At 37.1% G+C, this 12,218-nt stretch overlaps 1 protein-coding gene across 16 annotated transcripts in view; it reads right to left on the minus strand.

The window, feature by feature from the left end:
- Positions 1–12,218, minus strand: part of LOC136841567 (protein tramtrack, beta isoform-like) — a 125,718-nt gene that overhangs the window by 53,911 nt on the left and 59,589 nt on the right. Inside the window, exon 5 of one of the 16 annotated variants that reach the window (XM_067108580.1) lies at positions 9,472–10,247. The exons of 14 other annotated variants lie outside the window; for them this stretch is intronic. In XM_067108580.1, the coding sequence (XP_066964681.1) occupies positions 10,011–10,247 (237 nt within the window). In that variant the 3' untranslated portion in view covers positions 9,472–10,010. Of the gene's footprint in view, positions 1–9,471; positions 10,970–12,218 lie in introns of those variants that run through there. One more of the 16 variants, XM_067108552.1, reaches the window with a different exon arrangement.

Raw genomic sequence — 12,218 nt, forward strand, 5'->3', positions numbered from 1 at the left:
ACGGGTGCGTATGTGTCTCGTGAGGTTGCTGGAGATGTTTGCTCGATAAAAGCAGTGGGGACACGCATATGGCTTCTCTCCTGTATGAGTCCTCATGTGACGCCTGAGAAGAGTGGCTTGGTAAGGCCCTCGGAAATCACGCCCACACACAGGGCATGTGGCTATGCTAGAAACACCACCAATACTGCTGCCTCCTTCTCCTCCTCCTGTCCCACTCCCAGGAGAGGAGGAGGTTCTATGTGCCATCAAACCCATAGGCCCTGTACGCAGAGTTGTCATCAGCCCCTGCAAACAATATGAAGAGGCTCCTAAATGAGTGGTCCATCATCATCACCTGCAAAAGAATCTTAGTTTTTCTCCCACACTTTACAGACTTTATGACAATTAGTATTCTAACTTATTTATGAAGGACCCAGTTCTACAGTTTATTTATTAAGAACTAAATGATAGCCAATAAAGAATGTACTGGTACAATAATAAACAAAATACAGTGTAGTAAAAATATAAATTCTATGAAATAAATAATTTATTACAAGAATAAGGTGTAAAACTTAGGATAAGGTACAAATCAATGCATTTCAGCACTTAAAATTTCCTTTATATATAAAATATGAATTCTTCAACACAGAAATGCATCATCCCAATTTAGAATTCAAAAACAAAGTTTACATGTACACCATTCAAAAAAAAAAAATTAAACCACTGTAGAAAATTTTTAAGTTTTCCACACCTTTACCTAACAAACATAAAGTATGCCCACAACAAAGCAATGGACAGCAATCTGCAGTGAAACTTTTCAGTCAGTGGCAATTATAACTATTTAAAAGAAGATCAGATATCCTGTATTGGTTACTTAAATTCTGAAACCATTCAGTGTACCACCACACAAACTTCCAGCATACCTGCTAATGAAAAGTCCCAGACTATATTGTTATTGTTGGACTACCTTGTGATGAAGACTGGTAGCCTTGTTCCATAATGCCCCACCCTACATGGGGGAAATACTTGATTTACCATTACAGTAATAATTTTTTTATGGGGTGTGACGTAGGCATTCTAGAAGAATGCAGTGAATTGAATATTAGCATGCAAGAAAATCTCAATCTATTTATCTAGTGCACTAGGCATCTTTCATCTCTTTCCAACTGAGAGTACATATTCTGTAAAGCAAGATCAAGTGATATGCTTCAGTCATCCTCTAAGATATTTTGGGATATCTTTGGGATATATTTTTCACATGATTTGGCATCAGACCCTGATAGGCAAACTCCATTTTTTTGTCTCTACTAACCCCAGCTACTTTTGGTTCAATATTTGTCATCTATTTCCACTGGCAATACTACAATGACCTCCTTGGAATCCACTGAGTCTAGTCCCATGCCATCTTCCTTTCTTTTTCATCCATATTTGTAAGCTTGTTCTTTAACTAACCTTGTGTGATGCTGTTAACTACACTTGGGGAATATGAAATGGGTACACAAAACTTGGTTTACTCTATTACAGTCTTTTCCATACTCCATTCCTTTCGCCTCAATTACCATTATGACTTTCAGCGTTTCCAAAATATTAAGAATTTGGACACAACCCCTCACCCATTTGGGATCAAGACACTAACTGCAGCATGACCTAGAAGCTCGCCACCAACTTCCCAGCTGTAATGTAAAATACAGGCTTCACATTTCAACAACTGTGTAAAGTTGCAAACTCAAAAGTCAGAGGATCTGATCAGCCTCTCATACAACTAACTTGCAGGCAGGCTTTAAAGACTGGAGAAGCCCTTGTTATAACACTTTTCCTTGCAACCCCAAAATAGACTACAGTTTGAACGCCAATAGCAAAGGCAATAAATTCCATAAAGTGTGATGTTAAGCTTACTGTATATGGGAAGTTCATCCAGCAAAACTTGACAGACAATCCAAAATATATAAATTTAACTGATCATATTCATACAATAGAGTTCCTGTAATCCTCCTAATATATAAGCAGAAAAAGAACAAAAATTTCCTATTATAAAAAACTTCCACAACAGTTCAAGAGCAAAAATATTATGCTAAAAAACAGACAACAAAGATAACTACGAAATATCAACAATGGTGTTGGCCAAACTTACAATTAAATTTGTAACTTTTAAATATTCCATGAGTATTAAGCATGCCATCCTCCAACAACCTCTAAAGACAGTATATTCCTACACCCATCATGTCAGGAACACCTTCTTAGATCACTTAAAAATGTCTCCAACCAGAGTTTAATGTCACAGCAACATCCAAGCTACTTACTGTACATGTGCAAATGAATAAGGAAAACAAACCTCACAAATCATTTCCTCCCAAAGACCACTAGCAACATATTTTATCATCAATAAAATGGCTTTTCCGTCATTTTTACAGTCATCATCAATATCAATCACTTTTTCCCATCACCTTTCCTTCTAGGGTGTTTATATGAAATTGTTCTCTATACTTTGATTTTGTGAACTTTCTGCTTGCATTCCAATTTAGTCCCAATCATCCATGCATTCTTAAACCACAATGTTACTCTTTGATATACAGTATGCTATTTCAATCATTATAATACTAACATTGCTTTCGTTTGTGGCATAAACATCAACAGAACATTAAGCCAGCACGTACACCACAAACATGTTGGCCTGTACTGAAGAATAGTTTTCATCTCTTCCCTAGTATTACTACCTGTATGATATGGATTCATTTAAAAAAATAAAATCATGTTTTCTTTGAAGACCTCCAAGGACTCTAAAAGGCCACCACTCATGTTCAGGTATACCTGCACATTTCTGCCTGCACAGTTGGCCTGTACAGGCACACCTGAATGTTAATGTGAACAACCTGCTCATTTTTCTGCCTGCACAGGTGACCTGGGCAAATAGTTCTTCTCAATCGATATGCCTGCGTCTAAACTACCTGCACAGGAACACCTGAACATTCGTGTGAGGAGGCCACTTTTTTGCTCAATTCCCTTTCCGTCCTTGGGTGAAGAGTATGTTCCAGTCAGAAACAAAAAGTGCTGGACTTCACTGAATCTTAAAGTTTTTATACATGAAACAATGATGTATCGGAGTTATCTTTTTTTTTATAGTGGATGAGGGATGTTAGATTAATATATACATGTACAGGCAGTCCCCAGTATCAGCGGGGGTTCCGTTCTGATGGCATGACGATAACCAAAAATCGGTGATTTTCGGCGGCTTATCAGCGCCAAAAAGAGCCAATTTTCGGTTATCGGTGCCTCAGTTAGGTATGTATCAGCGCCAATACCCAATTATCGGCACCAATAAGCAGAATTCAGCGATTTTTGGTGCCGAAAATTGCCGAACTTTGTCGCTAGACAAGCGCCATAAAACCAGATCCCCAATAACCGGCCCCGCCGCCAATAACTGGGGACTGCCTGTATTTGTAATTTTGCAGTTTTTTCATAAGAAGAATGATTGTATACACTGAAGGCTGCAAGTGGCAGCCTCATTGCTGAATGTCTTGAATTCATTGAAACATATAAGAAAGAGCCTTTTCTTGAACGGGTAAAATCCAAAGACTATCATAACAAAAAAGGTTGCATGTTTTAAATTAGCTGGAACCTAAAGCAGACTGATTCTGCTGTTGTCAAGGATAGTATATTTATCCATGGTTATCAACTATACAGGCAGTCCCCGGTTGGCGGAGGTTCCGTCCCGACAGCGTGACGATATGTGAAAATAACCGATAATCGAAAATCGGCAATTTTCGGCGCCGAACTGGCACCTCAATTAGGTACGAATCAGCACCAATACCTAATTATTGGTGACGATAAGTGGAAATCGCCAATTTTCGTTGCTAGACAAGCACCGTAAAACTGGAACGCTGATAACCCAGCCCACCAATAACTGGGGACTGCTTGTACAGTATATGCAAGTCAAGTTTTTAGAGGAGAATTAATATTCAATATAGCGCAGTGCAGTAGTGGAAAGCAAGAATAGGCCTGTGTGCATCTACTCATGATTATGCATCATGTACATAATTCAGTTTTAATATGAGAACAAAGTACCATTCATCTTAGTAATAGAACAAAGTGAAACAAAAGTAGATTATGTATGTTCATTCATTGTTAGCATCATATGTTAACAACAAATACCAGCCACTCCTTCTCTGGACGTCTTTTTTATAAGTTTATTCATTTTTGTTGCTATTAGCAAGCCAGTTACTGACAGAGCATACACTATTGACGTCATGGCTGCTACAGAAAACAGGAAAATACTGTATTGTTTAATTATGCCTGCTCAGGTCTACCCGCACATTAGTGGCAGCCTCAGGAGACATTTCCTCAGGAGCAAAGGGTAAGGCATCCACAAGCAACACATTATTTTCTCTACTGATGCAATTATTCAAACTGCAATGGTGAGAAGCCTTGTCATTTAGTAAAATGGACATCTTTTCATTGGGAAAAAAAAAAAAAGGCATTAGTTGAATCAAACGCCTATAGATTTCCTCAAGATGACTGCCAACTTCTGAAGCCTTAACAAGACCAGTCACAAAAAGTTACCTTTCATTCCATAAAAAAAAAAAAATCTTTTTAATAATGTCAATACTTACAATACACAAGCCCCTATTTCATTCTGCTTTGCCTGCCTATGACAAAATAATTCTTATCACTGCCTTTCTTCCAAATAGTAACAGTCAATGGTTCATATCAAAATTATCACCAACTCATTCTTATCAGTTAGCAAAGTTCTAAAACTACAAAACACTGTAAGTATGTAGGCAAAATACAGTAAAAGCCATGTTTTCCTTCTTCAAGAAGAAATGATCAAGATGAGGAAAGAAATGAATTGGGTTCAAGGAACTGCTCCACTGGATAATGGGGAACACTTGCAAATATATAAGCCAAAACTTATGCTGCTAATTCAAATAAAAAAGAATTCTGCATAAAATACCACAGCTGTCTACAACTCATCAAACTCCCTGGCAGGTCATAACTGCAGTACAATACTGTACTGCGTAAACCCCATATCTGCTCCACGACTGCCGGATCTGATATTTTCGCGTGGCTCTCTGCATATCTACTTCTTATTCGAGGAAAATTCGCCATTCCGTGGTAATTTCACTGTATTTCATATAATTTTCAAGAATAAATTCTACCAGATAAAGTACAAAAATACTCAAGTATAAGCATTTAGAGGTTTTTTCTTTGTTTAAACTAATCAAAATAGGCAGTTCTAAGTGTTTTTAGAGGTTTTCGTATTATGGATTTTAGCTATTTGCGAGGTGGTACACATCCCCAGCGTAGTCAAGGTTCAAGGTACTTGAAAAATAAATTACCTGTTGGACATTTTCTGCCCTTAATGGCAAGGCATCATCATATAGTATCTATAACAGGTTTTGAGTGATGAAGGGCTAACTCATATGAGTATTATTAGCCCCTTAATGATTTGGATGAATTTAAAGGGAAAAATGTTCACAGCACTGGCTGGTGGATAAATGACTTGCTATAACTGTGTAGCTCAACACCGATGGAGGGGGATTAGTGCCTTGAGACTTGATGGGGAATGTATTGCCTACTCTGCCCATGACGTCTTTTTATTTATTTGCTCATAAATATACCCAGGGATTGCTGTTGGTTTTAGTTCTTATCTTTTACGATAGTATGTCAGCTATAATTTTAATTTTGCAAAGAAAAGTGCAAAGAAATATTAGAAAAAATACGTACACCTCACAAAAAGTTACTGCATCTTCCTATCTCAGTAAATCTCATAAACATTTTACAAGAGGTCTACTCAGAATTTGGTACTGATTTTAGTTCTTATCTGTTATGATATTGTGTGAGCTGTCATTATAATTTTACCCATAAAATAAATTATTAGAAAAAACATGTATAACTTGGTCAAATTAGCATATTTTTATGAGTCTTGTAAAAGAGGCCCCACACGGGATTGTAAATAGTCACTTTCAACTTCCGGTGGAAGGCAGGGAAAAACTTTTTGAATTTTTTTTCTAACACCATGTGCATTTCTTTCTCTTCCCATTCGTGTCTTTTCTTCTTAAACTGGCCAACCTTAAAGCTTGCCTGGTCTGGGGGGTGTGTTTAATATACTGTATATTTAGCCTACCCCTTAAGGGTTAAAAGCATTGCTCAACTGCAACACACTCATATCAGACATGCAATGCAGTTGATTTATTTTAATATCTATGTAGATACTGAAAAATCAGGCTTTAACTTATGTACTCATTAAAGATTCCTCCAACAAAACCTCTTTTAACTGGCAAATTCCTGTTTCATTCTTTCTCCTTTTTCCCCAACTGAACTTTCAGCAAGACAGACAAAAAATACAGCACTCTTCAGATTAAAAATAATAATTAACGGAGTAACCATCTACAAAATGAGACGAAACAAAGATGTAAAGCACGAAAAACATCAGTACAGTACATTCCTGTAACCACTGCACTTGACTGGTTAAAACATGATTTTCTGATAAAGCCTCACATGATTATCTTTGAAGATTTAAGTCCCTAATGCAAAATTGGTCATCTACTCAAAGTTTAATTTTGAATCAATATGAATTGCTGATTAAGCCTTTCTAAGTGTCAATGATATGGCATCTGAATTCAAATTGCACACAGTACCATGAAACAAGAGAATCTTCTGACATTCTGGGTTTTGGATGATGCTCTACACAACACATCAGTCTTTTCACTATAATGTCAGTACACGAGACAATGTTGATGCTGTGGTACTCTTTGCAAATGAAAAATGTGCCCCTTGAGTAAGGCCCTCAAAGACCTGCACAGGTTAATCTTTTTTTTTTTTCAAATGTGAAATTGGGTAAGTAAACTGAAAATATGATACCATTCAAAGAAAAATGAGGGGACAGGAAGCAAAAGCTTACAAAGCTACAAATCTTTCTGAAAATCTTACAATGTATGCCATTAATTTACTGGGTAAAAAAGAGCCTGGGGTTGGTCCGTGTCCACTTACTGCTGTATTCAAAAGTAAATAGTCTTTAAGAATAATTTTATTCCATTTATATTAAAAATTCAGTCTTCTAGGCATCTGGATGCTAACAGTGTGCTGAGCAAGATGGAAAAATCAACCATTAGAGCAACGCATTTTCCAAACTTTGTACAACACTACTGTTGAGTGATGGTGCTGAAAATGATTCATCAGAATATGTTGAGCTTAAATGCTTTGAAAAGTCAGTGATGCCAGCCTGTTGGCAAAGTAGTAATAGTAGTAATGTAGTAGTAGTAGTAGTAGTAGTAGCGTAGTAATTAGTAGTAGTAGTAGTAGCAGTAGTATTATTCTCTTGAATGTTCTAAAGGTCCACAATAATATTGTTTTAAGGCTCATGTAAAATTTATAAAAACTTTCGAACCCTACTCTGAGTTCATCTTCAGTCACTGTGACTAAAGATGAACCCAGAGTAGAGTTTGAAAGCTTTTCTAAATTTTACACGAGCCTTAAACAGCTCCAGTAAACCTCCATATTTCCATGCTCACGATCATTGGGATCACGAGTTATTGGTTTCTCTGTGGAAACATATCTTACCCCCTTATCTGCAGAAAATCTGCCCATTCGCAGTATTTTCACTGAGAAATATTCACTAATTAATGTATTTTCATAATTTCATGACTAAATGCACTTTTTGTGATAAAACTATTAAAATACCTAGGTGCCTCAAACATTTTTAGAGGGTTTTTTGTGTGTTTAAACCATCAAAATAGGTAGTTCTAAGTGTTTTTAGAGGGGTTTTAAATGCAGGCAGTCCCCGGTTTACGACGGGGGTTCCACTTTTATGCCGCGTCGTAAACCAAAAATCGTCGTAAACCGAAAAATCATCGAAAATCGTCAAAAATCCTGAGAAAATCTTACTTTTAATGCTTTGGGTGTACTGAAAATTGTGTAAACTGCATTTTTATTGAGTTTTTAATCAAAAAACCTACAAATTTTTATTATCCTGCCATTTTAGAGCTCATATTTCTTCCGTGGATCGGCGTTTAGAGTCATGTCCCGAACATGCGTGTAAACCAGGGAAATAATTTGATGAATATATTTGTGTTGCGTCTTCGCCGGACCTGCTGCGAAATCAAACTGCCTGTATTCTGGTGCAGCTATATTCGCGGAGGGGGATGCATCCACCATGAATAAGGGGTTTACTGTATATTATTCTGGACCCTTCAGAACATTTATGATCTCTCGTGATGTGAGAGCTTTTCTCCCAAATTCTCTTGAATTTTCTTATCAATCGTTAATTTATATTCTTATTTTCAAACTCTTAATAAACTCTTCTTACACAGCTTGGCAATATATATACAGTACAGTATAATAAAAACTGAGGAATAAGCAATGAGGTGGCTTTAAGAGGAATACAATGGTATAAGCAGAATCTCAGCAAAGAACACAAAAATAGATGTTTTGAACTGAGAACAAAGCATGGGAAGATAATGAAAAAGAAAATTAACTGGATCTTGACACTGTGTCTGAAGAGGTTTAAAATGCCCAAGGGGTGATGAAATATGGAATAATTTGGAGTTGCTTTGTGAGAAGAGATACAATTCTGGTGGCACTGACCAGATCTATGAAAAAGCAATAGTAAAGGACTAAAGGTAAGACCAGACAAATGGGAGAGATTCCTAAATGAATAGAGTACTGGAATGAATATAGGAACAATTGATGTACAGTACTACAGTGTACAAATACGGAAGAAAAAAGATTGCTTGTGTATGCTATGAAAATATTTGAGAAGGTGCTGAAGGGAGGGCTGCAAAAACTAAAACAAAATAGGGTAGTTGTCGGTTTGGTTTCACGAAAAAATTTGACAAATGAGTCTTAATAGAGAGGCACCAATAGAAATCCTGTACCGTAGGTACCAAGTAAATATAAAGATGCACTATATATTTATGGATCTTGGGAAGGCTTTACACACAGTACAGTAATGTGAGATGACCAGCAGAGTGTACTGGAAAAAATCAACTCAACACATAACAGTGCAGTACTGCTGTAAATCATAACACAATATCTTACGTGAAGACATTACTAGGTATATCAGAACGATTTGTGGTTTGGTGTTCATCCAAGCTCAACACCAAGTCCACTGATTAAAATATCAAAGGAGAAAAACACTGTTTTTAATGGTAAATGAAGGAAGGCTCTGTGGCATGTTTAACCACATTACAGTACAGTACTAATTTTTTTTGAGTCTGCACCTTCCATTCTTTCCTGGAGCATATTACCATAATGCTGCCATTCAATACCGAGTCCTAAATTACCAGGACCTATTTTACCTAGATTTCCAACCCAAGAAATGTACAAATTTTCACAATAAAATTAATTGTTTGGATACTTACCCACTATTAAAGATGGCTATCTTTAACAGTAGGTCAGACTAATCCCAAATAAAATTATACCCTAGGCACACTCAGTTCACAAGGAAAAGGGAACTCTGTCCACATCAGAGTTAAAAAGGTTAATAAATACAAATAATAAAACATTCAATTTTCTGTAACAACAAGTTAACATAACAGAGAACTGTAATCACAACCATATTTTGTCTCAAAAACCAAAACAAAAGTTATTCACATGGACCAAAATAATGCTGCTGAAGACAAGCCTATAGGCCTATAGCTAAATTTTCAGTAGCCATCCAGAAAACTGTCAGCATTTAATCTCCAAATTTTAAATCTCCAGTGAGAAAGGACATTCAAAATCATTGACATTTGGAACACTACTGTACTATCTTTCAATGTCAACCTTGGATCAACTTCAAGAAAAAAGAAAATTATTCTTTGCCTATTGTGAAAATTGTTGCCATGTTCACAAACAATAAATAAACCATAACAACAAACAAACAAGTTTTATTTTAGGAAAACCAGTCTTTCAAAATAAACTAGCTTATGGGGACAATGCAGAAACCTTGAAATTTCAGTAACTTGCAATGTACTGTACAAATAAATTATTTATTCTTTAGATTCAATGTACAAAAGTGACTCAAACCATCAAGAACTTATTCTGAACATGGCATCTTACAATACATTCTGAGAGTAAGAGTCTGAATAAGATGACTGTGGTTGTGGGTCATGATTGTGCGGAACCACCAAAGTGATTCCTTCCACACTTAGCATGGCACGACCGCGGCAGGTTTTCTTGGTACACCGCCACCAACTGGTCCGTCCACTAGCTTCCTCCCGACATATCCTGTGCTTGTAGCCTTCGAAGTACAGAAGGTCTTTCCCTCTCTGAGACTTGACAAAAGCTCCACTCTGCTGAAGGAAAACGAGGTATCAGGGTGGTTTCTATGGCTTTATTCTCTTCATGAAAGGTGCTATGAGAGTGATCTTGCAAGGGCAATGTGGTTTCTATGCCTAAATATCTCTGCTTTGAGAAAACCTTAAATTTGAAGTGTCTCCCTGGCCAAACAAGTCTTTCAGTTTTAATAGAAACTTGATTAAACAATTCCACTGTACAAAATATATTCTTTACGTTTCTTCTAACAAATCAAAATGATTTGTGACACGACGCCCATGTCAGTCTGGGCAGTCAATTCCTTACTAGACTGCATCAATTACATAGGAGGAGAGGACTGATGCATAGTTTGGCATGGTTCGCTGGTCATGAGAGCTGCAGATGCACCTGGCATCAGGGAGGATGATCCAGGAACAGTATTAGGGGTGTGTACAGTGCGCAAGTGTCGTGTGAGGTTACTGGATACATTAGCACGATACGGGCAGAGGGGACACTGATAAGGCTTTTCGCCTGTGTGAGTGACCATATGGCGTGTTAAAAGGAACTTTTTGTTCAGACCGTGGAATTCTCTACCACATTCCAGGCAAGTCAGTGGAGAACCCAAGTCTGCCGAAGAGGCAGAGGTGCTGCTACTACTCCCAGTCCCAAGAGGTGGATTGCTGCGCTGGCTACACTGGGTCTTCCCATGGGCAGACGCAGAAGAGGAGCACCTCACCAGGGGACTACGCCAAGACAGCCTCTGAAAGACACAAAGGCAGCGTCACAACCCCTGGTATGGTTTCCTCTTTCTCTACTTTACCAATAACATGATCCTTAGAGAGAGAGAGAGAGAGAGAGAGAGAGAGAGAGAGAGAGAGAGAGAGAGAGAGAGAGAGAGAGAGAGAGAGAGAGATTCCTTTCTTTACTTGGTCAATCAACATACATTTGCGTAAGTAGCAATACATAATCAGATTAAAAATGACTACAACTTTGTAGCTCATTTTAATACATCAAAGATTTGCTCACTAAACTTTATGGTGTCATAAAAGAATAATGGACACTAATTGTGTCTAAATATAACCACACCAATAAATTCATTCTCTAAAATGAGAGAGAGAGAGAGAGAGTTGAGAGAGAGTTGAGAGAGAGAGAGAGAGAGAGAGAGAGAGAGAGAGCGCACTTGGGTTAAAAGAATACTGGGAAAGGTTAAAAAGAGGCTAATAAGTTGAAAAAATGCCCCATGAATAAGCATTATGAGTTATCAATAAATCATATACAGTCCACATAACTAGAACCTACAGTATGTTTTACATAGGAGTTTCAAGGGGAAAAATTCTCCCAATTCTACTTTTAAGCTTTACTTTGTTGTATGTTAAAGCACATGAATACTGATACCCTCTAGTCTTCATTTAACAGTTCTCCTAATGCAGAACTACAAATGTTAACTTTGTCCTTAGGGAAAGTTGCAAACTGCCTAACTGATGAGTGACAACAAGTTTCACAATTTTATCTCCATAAAAAACAGCACATTAATCTACCACGTTACACGGAGTAAGAGTTTATACAGCAGATCCATGAAAGATGTGCATTTACTTCAATTACTGTAAATGTAATTTATTAATTCAATTCGAAATATAGTACTGTACTGCTGCTGGGTAAAAATCCATTTCTTTTAATTTTCCCTAATTACAATTTTAATTTTTCTTCATAACACATTTCTTATGACCTAAAGAACCCAGCTTCAAAGAATGCTCAGAAAATGGAATTCAGCTCACTCCCACCACTGGTGAGAGGGACAACCAAACCTGTCATAATGAATCCACTTATCCTTTTATGCCCTTTCTACTATTCACTAAATTATCTGGCATCTGGAACATCAGCAAAACCACAACCACAACTTTACCATACTCATAACAATAATGTCCATGGTGCAATAATTTACAAAGAATACACTGAATATTAATGCTTCCAGCACAGCAGGGCTGGTGAGAAAAAAATAATGCCCAAAT

This window comes from Macrobrachium rosenbergii, chromosome 9, assembly GCF_040412425.1.
Source record: "Macrobrachium rosenbergii isolate ZJJX-2024 chromosome 9, ASM4041242v1, whole genome shotgun sequence".
NCBI classification, from domain to species: Eukaryota; Metazoa; Arthropoda; class Malacostraca; order Decapoda; family Palaemonidae; genus Macrobrachium; species Macrobrachium rosenbergii.